The sequence below is a fragment of the Biomphalaria glabrata genome, chromosome 1 (assembly GCF_947242115.1).
Source record: "Biomphalaria glabrata chromosome 1, xgBioGlab47.1, whole genome shotgun sequence".
Classification (NCBI taxonomy): domain Eukaryota; kingdom Metazoa; phylum Mollusca; class Gastropoda; family Planorbidae; genus Biomphalaria; species Biomphalaria glabrata.
The window spans coordinates 44,260,783-44,278,962 of record NC_074711.1 but is presented as its reverse complement, the minus strand read 5'-3'; the positions used below and the strand labels follow the sequence as shown (position 1 = coordinate 44,278,962).

Below are 18,180 nucleotides of genomic sequence, written 5' to 3'. Positions count from 1 at the left end.
GCCCCATAGGTGCGTACTTCGCCCGGTTCCGGCCAAATTTTGATGCCCGTTGCCGACACTGCGGGGAATCAGAAGAGACGGTGGCGCACGTCTTGCAAGAGTGTCCGCAGCTCCGCGAGCTGCGGGAGGACGTATCTAGTGGTTCACTAAGTTTGTATGGAAGCTACGAGGCACTACGCCAAACAGCAGAATTCCTTACCAGGGCACTACGGGAGACCTAGGTCTTCCTGCCTTGTCACCAATTGGAGTTCATCTCAGATACTGGAGTGCTTCCCGTAACAAACTGTTGGTCGATCTATTTAAGGTTAAAGGTCCCTTTTTTTATAGACGAAAATTTCATGTGTGAATTTCATAGTGATTAAGACAAAACAAAGATCCATAAAAGTTTTTTTTATTCTTTCTTTTCCCTTGTATTTCAAAGATCTATTATACAAAATATAATCTTCAATATGAAGCCTAAAAAGATAAAAGTTTAAAAGAATTTCATTTCGTTAAATAGAAAATTTGAACCTAAGTTTTATGAATGACAAACAACAAAGAAATAGAGTCTTGACTTGATGTGTCCCAACACAGACAGTACAACAACTGGTGTCAGAAGTTCAACCTTTCCATGTCCTAGACTTTTTTAACGACCTGTAGAAAGTATGGAGAACATCATTGTCTAGCTCCCAATTGAACATGAAGTCAAATGAGAAGAATTATATACAAAATATTTATTTTCAAATTAAGTCATTGGATGTGTTACATGGCCATGTAGCTTATCCTAAATCAGCATCTACCAGTACCTATGTTACATCTGCCAGTAACTATGTTACATCTGCCAGTACCTATGTTACATCTGCCAGTAACTATGTTACATCTACAATCTAACATGTAACGTCATCTAGATCTAACAGTAGTCATGTTACGACATCTACACCGACCAGTACTTTTGTAACATCTATAAGTAGCAATGTTACATCTACCAGTACATATGTTAGATGTACCAGTACCTATGTTACATCTACCACTAGCTATGTTACATCTACCAGTACTTATGTTACATCTACCACTAGCTATGTTACATCTACCAGTACCTATGTTACATCTACCACTAGCTATGTTACATCTACCACTAGCTATGTTACATCTACCACTAGCTATGTTACATCTACCACTAGCTATGTTACATCTACCACTAGCTATGTTACATCTACCACTAGCTATGTTACATCTACCACTAGCTATGTTACATCTACCAGTACTTATGTTACATCTACCAGTACTTATGTTACATCTACCAGTACTTATGTTACATCTACCACTAGCTATGTTACATCTACCACTAGCTATGTTACATCTACCAGTAACTATGTTACATCTACCACTAGCTATGTTACATCTACCACTAGCTATGTTACATCTACCACTAGCTATGTTACATCTACCAGTAACTATTTTACATCTACCACTAGCTATGTTACATCTACCACTAGCTATGTTACATCTACCACTAGCTATGTTACATCTACCAGTAACTATGTTACATCTACCACTAGCTATGTTACATCTACCAGTACTTATGTTACATCTACCAGTACTTATGTTACATCTACCAGTACTTATGTTACATCTACCACTAGCTATGTTACATCTACCACTAGCTATGTTACATCTACCACTAGCTATGTTACATCTACCACTAGCTATGTTACATCTACCAGTAACTATGTTACATCTACCACTAGCTATGTTACATCTACCAGTACTTATGTTACATCTACCAGTACTTATGTTACATCTACCACTAGCTATGTTACATCTACCACTAGCTATGTTACATCTACCAGTAACTATGTTACATCTACCACTAGCTATGTTACATCTACCACTAGCTATGTTACATCTACCACTAGCTATGTTACATCTACCACTAGCTATGTTACATCTACCACTAGCTATGTTACATCTACCACTAGCTATGTTACATCTACCACTAGCTATGTTACATCTACCACTAGCTATGTTACATCTACCACTAGCTATGTTACATCTACCAGTACTTATGTTACATCTACCACTAGCTATGTTACATCTACCACTAGCTATGTTACATCTACCACTAGCTATGTTACATCTACCACTAGCTATGTTACATCTACCACTAACTATGTTACATCTACCACTAGTAATGTTACATCTACCACTAGCTATGTTACGACATCTACAATCAGACATGCTACGTCATCTATATGTACCAGTAGCCATCTTCCGACATCTATATCTACGAGTAACTATGTTACATCTACCAGTAACTATGTTATTACATCTACATCTACCAATAGCTATGTTACAACATCTACATCTACCAGCAACTATGTTACATCAACCAGTAGCTGTTACATTAACCAGTAGCAATTTAAGACATATACATCTGCCATTAACTATTTTACAAAATCTACATCTACCAGTTGCTATGTTACGACATTAGCATCCACAATTACCTATGTTACGACATCTATAAATACCTATGTTACGACATCTATAAATATCTATGTTACGACATCTATAAATACCTATGTTACGACATCTATAAATACCTATGTTACGACATCTATAAATACCTATGTTACGACATCTATAAATATCTATGTTACGACATCTATAAATATCTATGTTACGACATCTATAAATATCTATGTTGCGACATCTATAAATATCTATGTTACGACATCTATAAATATCTATGTTACGACATCTATAAATATCTATGTTACGACATCTATAAATATCTATGTTGCGACATCTATAAATATCTATGTTACGACATCTATAAATATCTATGTTACGACATCTATAAATATCTATGTTACGACATCTATAAATATCTATGTTGCGACACCTGCATCGACCAAGAGCTATGTCTGTACCTACCACTCCTTAAACAAGGGACTGGCACAAAGATGCCACAACATCTACATCTACCAGTAGCTATGTTATGACATCAACATCCTAGTAACTATGTGACGGTACATTGAGCCAATTCAATGTATTCCCCCATCCCAAGCGAGGTTGGAGGCCGATCCCACAAGGGGGCGCTTTATATTTTTATAATACCGTGAATGGCCCGGCAGTTACCACCCATATGGACCCAGCTTGAGAACTGTGCAATGGGTTAGCAAGCCTTTCTCACGTTAGCTGTTAGCTCTCGTTCCTAGCCTTTCCGCTTTCCGGGGCGGACGTTTCCACGGAGGCGCCACGCTGAGGCGACAGGATCCTCCGTATGTCTATACCTTGTTGATGTCTAAGAGCTGAGCCGAAGGCTCTTCGAGCTCTAAGTTTGAAAAAAAACCTGTTTGGACGCCAAACAGTAAAAAAAAAAAACCTGTGTGAACACACAGTTCTGTTTGGGAGAGACCCTAGACAATGCCTATGTAAGGCATTGCTGTTGACCGATGCGTTCGACCCCCGACACGTGGACTAGAGACACGGCCGAAGGCCGAGAATGCACCGGGGACTTCTGCCATTTTCCTTCAATGTACCAAGCTAACTGTGCGGGATCCGCCATTTATGTAACGGTCCCTTTGAGGAACAGCGCATGGATTGGTGACATGTTAGTGGGGACTTTATTACAACCCCGCCCGTGCAATGAGTGGACTCTCGTCTACCCGTGGGCATCCCCACGGGAGTCCTGTGTTGCTACCCATTTAGCCTAGCCACTTCCTCAAATGGCCGTTTCCACGCGGGCGCCACGATGAGGCAGGGCAACGTGCCCGCGTATGTCTATACCTACCAAGGGACTGGCACATGGATGTTCCAACATTTACATCTACTAGTACCTATGTTAAGATATCAACATCCCAGTAACAATGTTACGACATCTACAACTAACTATTACGACATCTATAAATATGTATGTTACGACATCTACAACTAGACATCTATAAATATGTATGTTACGACATCTACATCTACCAGTAGCTCTGTCTGTACCTACCACTCCTTAAACAAGGGACTGGCACAAAGATGCCACAACATCTACATCTACCAGTAGCTATGTTACGACATCTACAACTAGACATCTATAAATACCTATGTTACGACATCTACATCTACCAGTAGCTCTGTCTGTACCTACCACTCCTTAAACAAGGGACTGGCACAAAGTTGTTGTATTGTTTCTTCATGCATATCCCCATGTAGCGCTCCCGTTTCTCCACTGTCTTTGAACTCTCGTCTTCTAGCAATACTGTTGGGTTTACTCGCTCCTCATCCACCAACTGTGAGCAATACAGAGAACAAGAAAATGTTTCGTCATTACTTTTTTTTCAGACTTGATTGCACACATTGAAAACTAATTGGAAGCACTTGATACTACTTTATAGGAAAACATTTTTGAATCCAACCACTAGAAAGACGACACTAACCCTAATTTACCAGCTATAAATAAACTTCCCATGGAATCATTTGATTTATTTCTAGACTTTCCTTTTTACATAACCAGAGTCATATATTCATTTAAGCATTCATTGCTGAGCTCTCCCAAGTCATTGGTCGTCTAACGTTACGTCATAGGCAATGTTGGAGGAACAAATGGAAAGATATAATTGTGTGTGTGTGTGTGTGTCTAAAAGTTTGTCTCTTTAAATTAAAATATTTTATTGGATGATAGGTACAGATTCAAGATCGAAATAGTGTATGTTAAATTTTGATTAAACGCACCGAAGGTATAACCTAGAATCAGTTATAATCATTTTAGCGGCCCCCGCTGTCTGTCCGCCCGTACATCCGTCTGTCTCGATTAGATAACAAAAGCAAAAAATATATATAATTGATAATCCGATACAATGATATTTTCGATCCTGAAAAGTTCTGGTGCAACTGTTACTTTTTCTTTTCTGAAAGTGGAACGTTTAATTCTTACAATTAAATATGCTAGCAGTTTGTTCCTACAAATATACAATTTCTACACCATTTCTACAACTAGTCACTAGTTAAAAAAGAAAAAAACAACAACAACTGGGGAGGCGAATTTTCAATATATTAATTAAATAATAATGCGAACTTTTTTTTTCTAAAATAATGTTATAAAAAATACAATATTTCAATGTAGTTGGGACTGCGTTGCCCCATGAAGTACTGTACTTATTATTAATCTTCGGACTCGAAATAAAAGCCTTATTATTATCAAATATAATTTTAACAAGCTTTAATAAGTAGTGTTTATTATTATGCAAGTTAAATGCAATATAGAGGTAACAATATATATTAAGACATTTAACCAAAAGTAAAGAATTCTTCCTTGAGGCATTGAATGAGTGATTAGTCCTTCACAAAACAATTAGATAAGCCTTCAATAACATCAGTTAATCCAGGCCCACATTCAACCATACTTTCATACAATCAGTTTATTCAAACTATTTGAATATTAACAATGTAACAATAATAACGTTAATATATCTTTGTATCCTGTGAGCGTTAGTCGGCCTAACAATATAATAGTATCGCAAGACTTTGCATGTGTATGTGTGTCTTCTTTTTGTATTGACGATGGCTATTTCCTGCTTGTTAAATAATTGCCTCTAGGTTCTGGTATTCATGTTGAAAATACTGCAACCTTTTTGTTGTTTTTTACCTGCCTGGGTGGACAACTTTGGGTGACGTTTCAGAGTTTGTGTTTCCACAAACTATCTTTGTAATGTTCTCATTAAATATTTCTACTTTCGACTAAAAAGAAACATATTAGTATTATGTTACTAGATATAATTCAACTTCTATAAAAATCTTATTGTAAATGCTAGGGTATCCTATATCCTCTTGTGTCGTCAAGACTTGTAAGATGACACTTGATTGTTAACATAGTGTTGACATTTTGGTGGCATATTTAATTAAAAACGTAAATAATCTGACATCAGTCTAACATTTGCTAGTGATAAGGTTAAAGCAAACGGAACAGTTGTGTAGTTTTCAAATAATCAAAGACTTAATGTTATGTTTCAATTCGATACGACTAGCAATATGCCATCGCTCTTCAAGAAAGTCAGCAGGCCTCAACACGTTTGCTGACTCTTTTTTGAGTGTTCATCTCATTGTTACGTCCTTGACTATTTATAGTCTCATCGTGACGCTTCTATAAAAACATTCATTGATGAGAGCGGATAGACTAACAACGCTTTTCAGTCCGAACAGTTCTTCAAATGAATGGAACTGTCTAGTAAGTTGAGAGTTTCTAAGATACGTTGCAACCCACACACATGCACATGTAAAGTTGGTGATAAGATATTAAGAACCTTCAGACAGAAGCGGGGCGGGGTGGGGGGGGGGGGCTAAGAGTATCTGCTTTAGTTCTGGCCACTAGGAGAAATTCTTTCCACTGGCCATAAGGTTTATTTGCCATTCCGCGCTGCAGCTAAGTCAAACGGAGGTAACACTCAAATAACGACATTCAATAACAAAAGGGGAAAGGCCAACTCTATTAGCTACTGGACGCAGATAGTGAATGTCGAATAAGTTAGTGGACACTGAGAGTGAATGTCGAATAAGTTAGTGGACACTGAGAGTGAATGTCGAATAAGTTAGTGGACACTGAGAGTGAATGTCGAATAAGTTAGTGGACACTGAGAGTGAATGTCGAATAAGTTAGTGGACACTGATAGTGAATGTCGAATAAGTTAGTGGACACTGAGAGTGAATGTCGAATAAGTTAGTGGACACTGAGAGTGAATGTCGAATAAGTTAGTGGACACTGAGAGTGAATGTCGAATAAGTTAGTGGACACTGAGAGTGAATGTCGAATAAGTTAGTGGACACTGAGAGTGAATGTCGAATAAGTTAGTGGACACTGAGAGTGAATGTCGAATAAGTTAGAGGACACTGAGAGTGAATGTCGAATAAGTTAGTGGACACTGAGAGTGAATGTCGAATAAGTTAGTGGACACTGAGAGTGAATGTCGAATAAGTTAGAGGACACTGAGAGTGAATGTCGAATAAGTTAGTGGACACTGAGAGTGAATGTCGAATAAGTTAAATAATAACCAAGGGAACACCGTCGAATGTCGTCAAGCTGCCTCTCTCTGAAGCCGTCAAAGGTAGTCTTTTTACGTTTCGCTATTCTTCCTAAAATCCTAGTTTTGTTTTTACTAGTCTCGTCATTGTCTGTAAGTCAAAACTTCCCCTATTTAGGAAACAAATAACTAATCCCTAATCGTGGTTTCTTCCTTAGCTCTAATATTGAACTGCTTTTATTTTATGTGAGTGACAAGTTTATTTGCAATGAAATCATTAAAGATTTTTTTTTAATCTGAAAAGAAGTGAACATTGTATAATAGGATCCTATTGTTAAAGTGTAGGATACTCTGACTTGTCGTCTACTGTCAACACATGGTTCAATCATTTGATATTAGTTCCGACCAGTGCAGAGTAGCGATCCGAAAGATTCTTTTTTGAGGGGAAATCTGGTCATGTGAGAAGCTTAGCTGTTAAGCAATGTAGCCGAGTCTATGGAACTTGTGTTTCTGCCAGGCACAGGGTCGTTAGGGGAGACGACTCAGCCAGTAGGGAAGCAAAACAAGACTTCCTTTGGAGTGCCTTAGAACTATGTTCACAGCACAAGTCGGGGATTCAACCTTGTCACAATCCATAAGCTTCTCCTCAAAGGGCCGTTTCATAAATGGTGGACTTCCGCACGTTCATGTGGTATAATGAAGGAAAACGGTGAGGGTCCCCAGTGTGCTCGGCCTTCGCCCTCGTCTCTAGTCCCTAGCGTCTGAAATCTGCTTGAGCCCCTCCCAGAGAGAAATTTATTTGAACAGGCTAGCGAAGTTTTCGTTGGCTTAGACCTAGAATCTGAGTGACCCATCCCTCAGCAATTACAAATGACAGTGTTAACAGTGTTCCGTTGTTCGCGGTCTGGGTTTGGCTTAAATGCATGTTAATATATTTTCACATTTCTCTCAAACTTTTTTGAGCAGGAGGAGGGGGGAGCCTTGCTGCTGTGTCTAAACTCGGGAACGGCATGGGAGTCAGCCTTGATGGAAGAATGGGGGGGCCCATGACCCAATTTGTGGCACGCAGGGCTAACGACGCTTTTGGTCCCTGACTGTATCGGTTGTTTGCCTTTCGTTTGGATACAGCAGCTGCGTAGAGAGGGAGAAGCTGTTGTCTAGGCGACAACGCTAAAACTAATACTAAGGCTTTTATTATATGAATCATATTCGTTCTAAGATCAACATTTCTCTATTTATTGTATTCTAGTGCAGCTATTTACTGTATCATGATTATTCTGACAGAAATGTGGGTCTTCAAACAAGACTTAAAAACAAAGCGATATTACATCAACATCAGCTGCTTCTTCAGGGGTGTTGTTGTTTTTTTTTATTATTATTTTTTATTTAACAACAGTTGACGTATTATTTTATATTAATTATAATAGAAAAGAAACAATATCTTTAAAAAATTTTTGAGGAGAAATTAATTAAACCATTCTTCTAATACGTTAGTGGAATAGACTGCAGCATTTGCTTCTTCAAATTTAATAACTAGTGAGAGGTGGTCTCTGTTTCGATGTTGAAATGAAGGACATTTATTATAAAAATGTATGTAACAAAAGAGGTTAACACTTCAACGTCAATATTTTCTTTTTAGATTAAAAAAAGTCATTTGAGTGCCAGTGTGTGCGAGTCAAGTTGTTTGTGCTTGAATGATTAATAGAAACAATTGGAAAAAATTAAGTATCCCATAACGTTATTTTTTATGTTGCTTTCAAAATAGTGTGTGTGTGTGTGTGTGTGGTCTGGCGATTGTAATGCTATTAAAAAGAGGTAACAGTTCCATTGATCACTACTACAAGCTGGTTTTCACATAGTTTGTTAGTGGCGACGCTAGTGGCTGTGAGACGCAATTAATAGATCATGCTAAAGTGAAAAAAAAAGTGTTTTTTCAAAACCAAATATTTTTTTTTGTTTTATAATTGGCGGTTGCAAACTTACTAAACTGCGTTTGATTATTATTATTATTATTATTATTATTATTATTATTATTACTTCTACAAATAATTTTGTCTGAAATTTAAATTGTTCAAAAGGTCGCCGCACGTCATAAAGCCAGCAAAAGTGAAACAAGCTTTTTGATCAGAGCTGAACAGGAAGATCATCTGACTGCCGGAATTCGTCCAGCTCTTTTTAATTGAACTCTATTTGAGTTGTAGACGCCATGATAAGGAATGTTCTACAGCTCTATTTAATTGAACTCTATTTGAGTTGTAGACGCCATGATAAGGAATGTTCTACAGCTCTATTTAATTGAACTCTATTTGAGTTGTAGACGCCATGATAAGGAATGTTCTACAGCTCAGACAGAAGGAAGTCAAATCGAGGCCCCCAATTACACATCCAAAAACCACCTCGCTGGTAAAGGATGGGGGGGGGGATGGGGAGTATTTGAAACATTTGGACAAGGTTGACGTGAGAAGTAAATTTGTGAGAAACATTTGGACAAGGTTGACGTGAGAAGTAAATTTGTGAGAAACATTTGGACAAGGTTGACGTGAGAAGTAAATTTGTGAGAAACATTTGGACAAGGTTGGCGTGAGAAGTAAATTTGTGAGAAACATTTGGACAAGGTTGACTTGAGAAGTAAATTTGTGAGAAACATTTGGACAAGGTTGACGTGAGAAGTAAATTTGTGAGAAACATTTGGACAAGGTTGACGTGAGAAGTAAATTTGTGAGAAACATTTGGACAAGGTTGGCGTGAGAAGTAAATTTGTGAGAAACATTTGGACAAGGTTGGCGTGAGAAGTAAATTTGTGAGAAACATTTGGACAAGGTTGGCGTGACAAGTAAATTTGTGAGAAACATTTGGACAAGGTTGGCGTGAGAAATAAATTTGTGAGAAACATTTGGACAAGGTTGGCGTGAGAAGTAAATTTGTGAGAAACATTTGGACAAGGTTGGCGTGAGAAGTAAATTTGTGAGAAACATTTGGACAAGGTTGGCGTGAGAAGTAAATTTGTGAGAAACATTTGGACAAGGTTGGCGTGAGAAGTAAATTTGTGAGAAACATTTGGACAAGGTTGGCGTGAGAAATAAATTTGTGAGAAACATTTGGACAAGGTTGGCGTGAGAAGTAAATTTGTGAGAAACATTTGGACAAGGTTGGCGTGAGAAGTAAATTTGTGAGAAACATTTGGACAAGGTTGACGTGAGAAGTAAATTTGTGAGAAACATTTGGACAAGGTTGGCGTGAGAAGTAAATTTGTGAGAAACATTTGGACAAGGTTGACGTGAGAAGAAAATTTGTGAGAAACATTTGGACAAGGTTGGCGTGAGAAGTAAATTTGTGAGAAACATTTGGACAAGGTTGACGTGAGAAGTAAATTTGTGAGAAACATTTGGACAAGGTTGACGTGAGAAGTAAATTTGTGAGAAACATTTTCAGCTCTATACACGCACAACGATCTCAACACTGCATCCATGCAAAGAACTTTTCTCTTCGAGGATTTTATAGTACTAGTTATCAGGGGGAGGTATGGCGAGAGTGAATATGTTACTTTGATATTTTGGTATGGTAGTTATATCCCCTTGTTTAAGTACTCCCAGGTTATGAATGTGAATAGTCTTGCACGTGTTATGAACTGAATGGTTTAGTCTTCGTTGAATGTTCGAGAGAGTGTGTTAGTCAGTGAGGACGGTCGCTTCCTGGACTGGTGGTTGTGTATTAATATTTACTCTAGTTGATGTCATTATTTGAGCTCTATCGGATATTAAAGTATTATCTATATTTCCAGGGATAGTTGGAGTTGAAGTGTGTTTAGTAGTCATTGTTATTAATAGTAATATGTAATTGTAACCCATAACGAGCCAAGCCAACGCACAGAACAAGCAAAGTCAGAAAAAGGAACCCGACACTCATTTCTCTTTTTTATTGTAGCGATTCGTGTTTTACAGTAGTGTGCCTATCAATCAAACTAGTAACTTAACTCCTAGTATTATATTTATTCAACACTATAGGCCTAATATAATGTTTATAAATCCTCGAACCTATGAAGTCTTCAATTCAAGAGTAAGCCTCTACTTGTGGCTCTTGCCATGGTCTGTGTGACGTCTTCAAGTCAAGAGTAAGCCTCTACTTGTGGCTCTTGCCATGGTCTGTATGACGTCTTCAAGTCAAGAGTAAGCCTCTACTTGTGGCTCTTGCCATGGTCTGTATGACGTCTTCAAGTCAAGAGTAAGCCTCTACTTGTGGCTCTTGCCATGGTCTGTGTGACGTCTTCAAGTCAAGAGTAAGCCTCTACTTGTGGCTCTTGCCATGGTCTGTGTGACGTCTTCAAGTCAAGAGTAAGCCTCTACTTGTGGCTCTTGCCATGGTCTGTATGAAGTCTTCTAGTCAAGAGTAAGCCTCTACTTGTGGCTCTTGCCATGGTCTGTATGACGTCTTCAATTCAAGAGTAAGCCTCTACTTGTGGCTCTTGCCATGGTCTGTATGACGTCTTCAAGTCAAGAGTAAGCCTGTACTTGTGGCTCTTGCCATGGTCTGTATGACGTCTTCAAGTCAAGAGTAAGCCTCTACTTGTGGCTCTTGCCATGGTCTGTGTGACGTCTTCAAGTCAAGAGTAAGCCTCTACTTGTGGCTCTTGCCATGGTCTGTGTGACGTCTTCAAGTCAAGAGTAAGCCTCTACTTGTGGCTCTTGCCATGGTCTGTATGAAGTCTTCAATTCAAGAGTAAGCCTCTACTTGTGGCTCTTGTCATGGTCTGTATGACGTCTTCAATTCAAGAGTAAGCCTCTACCTGTGGCTCTTGCCATGGTCTGTATGACGTCTTCAATTCAAGAGTAAGCCTCTACCTGTGGCTCTTGCCATGGTCTGTGTGACAATTCAAGAGTAAGCCTCTACTTGTGGCTCTTGCCATGGTCTGTGTGACGTCTTCAAGTCAAGAGTAAGCCTCTACTTGTGGCTCTTGCCATGGTCTGTATGAAGTCTTCAAGTCAAGAGTAAGCCTCTACTTGTGGCTCTTGCCATGGTCTGTGTGACGTCTTCAATTCAAGAGTAAGCCTCTACTTGTGGCTCTTGTCATGGTCTGTATGACGTCTTCAATTCAAGAGTAAGCCTCTACCTGTGGCTCTTGCCATGGTCTGTATGACGTCTTCAAGTCAAGAGTAAGCCTCTACTTGTGGCTCTTGCCATGGTCTGTGTGACGTCTTCAATTCAAGAGTAATCCTCTACCTGTGGCTCATGCCATGGTCTGTGCCAGACCAATCGTTAGAGCAGGCCTCAAAACTAACCTGGGGCATCACAACCTGTGGGCAGTGGGACCAATAGCTGGTTGCCACTGTGACGCGGCAGCGAGCTCCCCACTGCCCACAGATTGTGACGTTGTAGGTCGGTGTTCAGGCCTTGTATGACGATTGGTCTGTGCCTGTATTTGTATTTAAAAGTATGTTGTTGTTTAAGTGGGAAGTGGGACACCGAACCGGATGACACCTTCCCAAGCGACGCCAATGTATTATAGGAAAACTAGAACTTGCTTCCACTTTTAGAAAGAAATCTCTTCGTTTAAAGCTTAATCAATTAAAGTGAACAATATATATTTAAAAACAAAAATAAGTGGGACTTCTACATCTTGCTATTTACACTCTAAATTTCACAAACTTTAAAACAAGCAAAAACTTCAAATCAATATTCCTTGTTTTGTCTCTAGTGTCAGTCGCATTTTTTAATCCATGATTTTGCATTTAACAGAATGACAACAAAGCAGTTTGGCTTTCGATTTGGGCTAGCCGCCCACATTACGAAAAAAAAAATGAAATGTCAAAATGGAGTTTAGATTTCTTCCTTCATGTGGTGTTTTTTTTTTTTTTTTTTTTTGAAGAAAAATAAAAGAATGGTGTGCGCATGCGCCAAAGTAGGCTTACTATGATCAATGTAAGCTCCGAATGGCTGCTGGGAATCACACATCTAAATGTTAGGGTGAACATGTGATAGTCGTCTCTTGCGTGACAGTTAAAGATGGCTGCCGAGATGAGTCCGTCATTGACAGGCCAGAAGAGAAACATAGAATTGCCATTATGCCAGTATGTCTTTACCACATTTCTTTCATTCACAGGTCAAAGGTTGGGTAAAAACCAAAAATAAAATGAAGAAACAACAACTAGATTTCAACTACGTTGATTTGCATTCTTAATTGAATAATCAAGGTGTGCAGCGGTGTGCTATTGTCTAGATAGAAGTAAACTAAAGTGACTTCAATTTTATTTCTTTTCTTGAAGTTGACACATTAGTATAACACTATTGATTGTGCATTGTGGATCAGTTACTCTTCAATTAAAAAGACAAATTAGCACAAAATCAGTCACTTAATTCCGATCCCCACCTCACCCCGCAGGGAGGGATTTCATTTCGGGAGGGGGGGGGCAGAAGGTGCGCACTGTTAGAGACTAGTCTAAGAAGAATGTTGCCATTAGGGAAGAAGAGAACGATGTCCGCCCAAGTCTAGAGCTGAGATGAAGATGCTGTGCTCAAGGCAGATCTTCTATGTGAATATAATGTCCTCGTGTAAATAAACAGCTGTCTAGTTGAGTTGCCTCCCATAGGTTATCACAATATTATTATATTTCTGAATATTTTTATTGATTAAAATATAAATATATACCAGATCGAGATTTTTTTAATATAAAAAAAATATTTTTTTTACAAAATATTTCACTGTGAGGGAAAAAAGACTGTAAAATATTCAAATGAAGGAAAGCTCTTTAATAAAAGATATAGAAATAAAAAACACTTACTTTCGTGATAAAGGTAGTCCTATACTACCTCACCACTACATCCTTCAAAACAATGTGTACATTGGAAATGAACATTTAACATGTGGATATTGCCATTGACCTTGTCTTTAAGTGAGTTGGAAACAAGAATACATTTGATTGTATCTCACACGGAGAGCCTCTCAAGTCGCTATTATTTTCCAGCACCACGAAGATGCTATTACATGTGAGTAGTTGAACCACGGCTTCCATTGGGTCACAAAAGTGTGAGTCTAGTCATTGAGCCAAGAAAACGAAACAATACAAGATTGACGCACATCAATGGCTACTAGAAACTGGATTGAAGTCGTCACTAAATAACAGAGAGAAGGGGAGGGGGGGGTGGGCGTGTCAGTGTCAAGTCTGGTGTCCGTCCCCAGACAGAGATCAATAGCTAGTAGAAGACAGCGTTGTCAAATACTGACATTTCGGACTATAAACTACACTCAATGAAATACAATATTATCAACTTTATTAAGATATGGTTGACGTGTCTGCCTGTGTCTGCATTTGTATGTGTGTGTGTGTGTCGGTGTTTTTGTGTGTCGGCTTTAGTGTGTCAGTGTATATGTAAATATATGTGTGTCAATGTTTGCGTATGTGTCATTGCCTGTGTATATGTGTCTTTGTGTGTGTGTGTGTGTTAGTGTCTGAGTATGTGTATGTCAGTCTGTGTATGTGTTAGTCTCCAGTGTATGTGGGCGTCAGTTAATCTGTGAGGGCAGTGGCGATAGAGGAGAGTGAACAACAATTAATGGAATGTTACAAAAATGGCAAACTACTTCTATCAATGATTGACTTATTGTTTTCCATTGGGTCTCTGTTTGATGAATTAATTTTACAGAGCAACGCTTTCAAATTAAGATTTTTTGTGAACTTTGACATGTTTTTATTGGCAACTTTGGCAGTTGTTCTTCATTAACAAATCTCCCAGAACAAGTCATTGACAAATAGACAACACAACGAAGGTTTGAATGTTTCATGATTCATTGTTTCTCTCTCTCTCTCTCTCTCTCGCTCTCTCACTCAATCGCTCTCTCGCTCTCTCTTTCTTTCTCTATCTTCTCACTCAATCGCCCTCTCTCTATTCCTCTAACTTTCTTTCTCTCTATATCAAACTATCTTTTTTTGTCTCTCTCTTTCACCCTCTTTTGCTCAATCTCTCAGTACTTCTCTCTTTAAGGCTCTCTCAATCTTTCTCTGTCACTCTCCCTCTTTCTCTCTCTCAACCTCTCCTATCTCTCTCTCTCTCTCTCTCTCATTCTCTCACTCATGTTCGTTGATCTTTTCTTTCTTGTATACAACTTATTGTCTAAATGAATTATATCCTCCTGAATACACCTCCATACATACACTCACTAACCCAGCTGATTACAAACCATCCTGTGAGTAGCTAGTCATACAACTAAATAGTTAACTCTTGTTCTTACAGCCTTGGTTCACACTTGATTGGTAAAACACAAATCAACGTAAAACATAGAGCCCTCTCTAATCGATGTCTGATGTTTAATCAAATGATCGGTTATCGCGATGCAACATTTCTTCCTAGTCCAGATTATATTGATGCGTCTTCTTTCTTATCTTAGGGGCCAATACAAAAATACGAAGCAGGTCAAGAGGAAATCAAAGGTAGCAAACATTTAATGGCTTTACATTTTCCAATTTGCCGAAATAATCTTTGAAAGAATCGTGAAAAATTGAACCTGACAAGCACTTTCACATTTGTTTTGGGGTCAATAAGTCTAGAAAGCGCCATGGTTTCCTTTTCTTCTGTTTTAAATACCTATATTGAACTTATAAAGTCTCTTCTTGAAATACTGAATAAACAATGAGTGTTTTACTGTCTGTCTAGCTAAGCTTTTAGACAGTAACAGTTAAGACAATTTTGTATGAGAAATGTTATTGTTATATCTACGTAGTGGAACTGTTGAAAGAAATGTTATTGTTACAGGCCCTGGAACTGTTGACAGAAATGGTATTGTTATTTCTACCTGTAGGAAATTGCCACACCGAGGTTAGAGGACAGTACCTTAGGTAGTCTTGAAAAAGCCGTAAGCTATTAGAAATATAAGGCACTTTTAGGGCCGTTTATAAGTCCTGATATTATATTGAAAAGCAAGTCGGTATTTTTAGTGGGTATATCATATTTAGCGTATCATTATTTCATTTGTGTTTCTACATACGTCTACAATAATCTACATTAAAGTTGAAAGCGTTGTCTAGTTATTAGCAAAACGTTTTATTCGATTTTGTTTAAAAAGAAGTTTGCTCATGTCTATTTCAAGTTTTATATTAAAACTATAATACGCCTACATCAGTTGAGTTGTACTTACTGTTTGGAGCTACAGTCGAACGGCCGGGTATCGATACTAGAAACTGAATAGACAAAACAACATTTGTCCCCTTCTACTCAAACAAATATTGTGAGTTTTAAAAGAATGTTTTTATCAAGTATCTGATGATTTTGGAGATGTTTAGACTCGCATGTTGTTAGCTGTAGGTTGTAGTGCAGCAGTTGAAACTAATTGAAACATTCAGTCAACTAGTTAGCTCGTGTTTACAACTTTGTGAAATAATAAAACAATCACGTATAGAATTACAAACATTGATTGAGTTCACAGCTTCAAGAAATAAGACGTATTAATACAAGCAAATTAATGACGGGGATATCTCATTATTGAAATATCCAACTGGCTAGAATGAAGTGTTTTGTTTTGTTTTTAAACCGATGCTTTTAGAAATCACCAGCAGTGAAGATATAAAATAAAATAAAACAAAACAAAAATATTTTTTTCTACTTGCTCTTATTTTTTTTTAAATGCTTTATAACAATTTGATTATTTAAAAGAAAAATAATTCTTGAACAGCCTTTTCAATTCCATCAGAAAATAATTGACAAATAATTGAACGAAATTTTTTTTCGATTTTGTATTAAAAGTAAATTTCGGAAAGAGTGAATGCTGCCTTAATGTATTTAATGTTCTTTAAAACACATTTCTTACCAAATCTATTCGGACTGACACACAGACCTAGGCCTATATACATTTTAATACATATAGGTCTATGAATTGACACACAGACCTATACATATATATAGATTGACACACAGACCTATACATATATTTAATACATATAGGCATAGACATAAATATAGACTGGCTGATAAAAGAGTTCTATGAAACGAAAATTTGTGACTTTATTATACAGCAGTGTAGTTTTATTTAATCTCTAAGACTGAAGATCATGCAACTTTTCAGAATTCTGAAATCCGACAACAATAGATATACATGTTTTCAAGTTACATGAAGTTATTTCCTTTTTCCAGTCTATATTTATTTATGTCTAAGCATATAGGTCTATGGATTGGCACACAGACCTATATATATTTTAAACATATAGGTCAATGGATTGACATCTAGACTTGCTAGAGTATTTAGATGTAACAAAACAATTTCTAATGCGTTTAAATATACTCGTTTGTTCTTTCTTTTCATTTCATTACAATACCTCTACTCAACTCGTAACTTCATGGAAAATAAAGCCTTTTGGGCTGGGTAGACACGGATCTCGAAAACGGCTTTCACGATTTCCCTAGAAATTTGACTGTTGATTATCGTTGGGAAAAGAATTACTAGTTCGTTGGCCACAATAGGAAAACACTAGTTTTCCCAGTTCTATTTTGTATAAGAATAATAAAAAGAAATTAATTTACCAAGAGAACTAGACAATATTTGATCTTGAATGTCTTCGTGTGCTTTTGTATTCATTCAAGAGTTCAATAAATACATGGGTTCAAGACTTATTTGCTTCTAAGTCTAGATCTAAAGGCCTATCATTGTAATACTATCAAGTGTACTAAATCTAGACATTCGCTTAACCAGGATTTATTGAGAGAAACAAATAATCACTCTCTATGTTGTATAGAGGTGCTATTGTCTTTTTTTAAAGTAAAGGAAATTGTAATGAAAAAAAAATGAAATTAAAAGGATGAAATGTTGATAGAGTTTAAAAAAAAATGTAAGACAAATTTCCTTACGGATAATAAAGATTATTATTATTATTAATAGAGAAATAAAATGAAATGAAAGCTTAATGTTAAGACATTTAGTTTGACATTTAGTGGAACATTTTTTTAATTTTGTTTCCTTATAATCTAACAATGTTTAAAAATTATTTATTTTAGCGACCCCGCAATGAGGGGCCACTCTTTGGTTCACTGTCTCACGTCTAGTGCTCAAAAAGCGAGAGCGCTTTTGAAAATCCAAATTTAATTTATGTCTTTGTCCTCAAATAAGGTTCGACATGACTCTATGTGTGTATAACTGTATTTTTATACGTAAATACGCTTTTATTGCTTGTTTGTTTGTTTTATTTTTGGTCATTACTGTGAATCCAATTTGAAA

The 18,180-nt window shown here is 37.3% G+C and overlaps 1 protein-coding gene across 2 annotated transcripts in view; it reads right to left on the bottom strand.

Moving 5' to 3' along the window:
* Positions 1–375: 375 nt before the first annotated feature.
* The window catches only part of LOC129927759 (uncharacterized), an 81,770-nt gene continuing 63,965 nt past the window's right edge, over positions 376–18,180 (bottom strand). Inside the window, exons 4-5 of one of the 2 annotated variants that reach the window (XM_056038473.1) lie at positions 4,114–4,259; positions 376–633 (exon numbers count right to left, since the gene is read on the bottom strand). In XM_056038473.1, coding sequence (XP_055894448.1) covers positions 600–633; positions 4,114–4,259 — 180 coding nt within the window. In that variant the 3' untranslated portion in view covers positions 376–599. The remainder of the gene's footprint in view (positions 634–4,113; positions 4,260–18,180) is intronic. The other variant, XM_056038479.1, reaches the window with a different exon arrangement.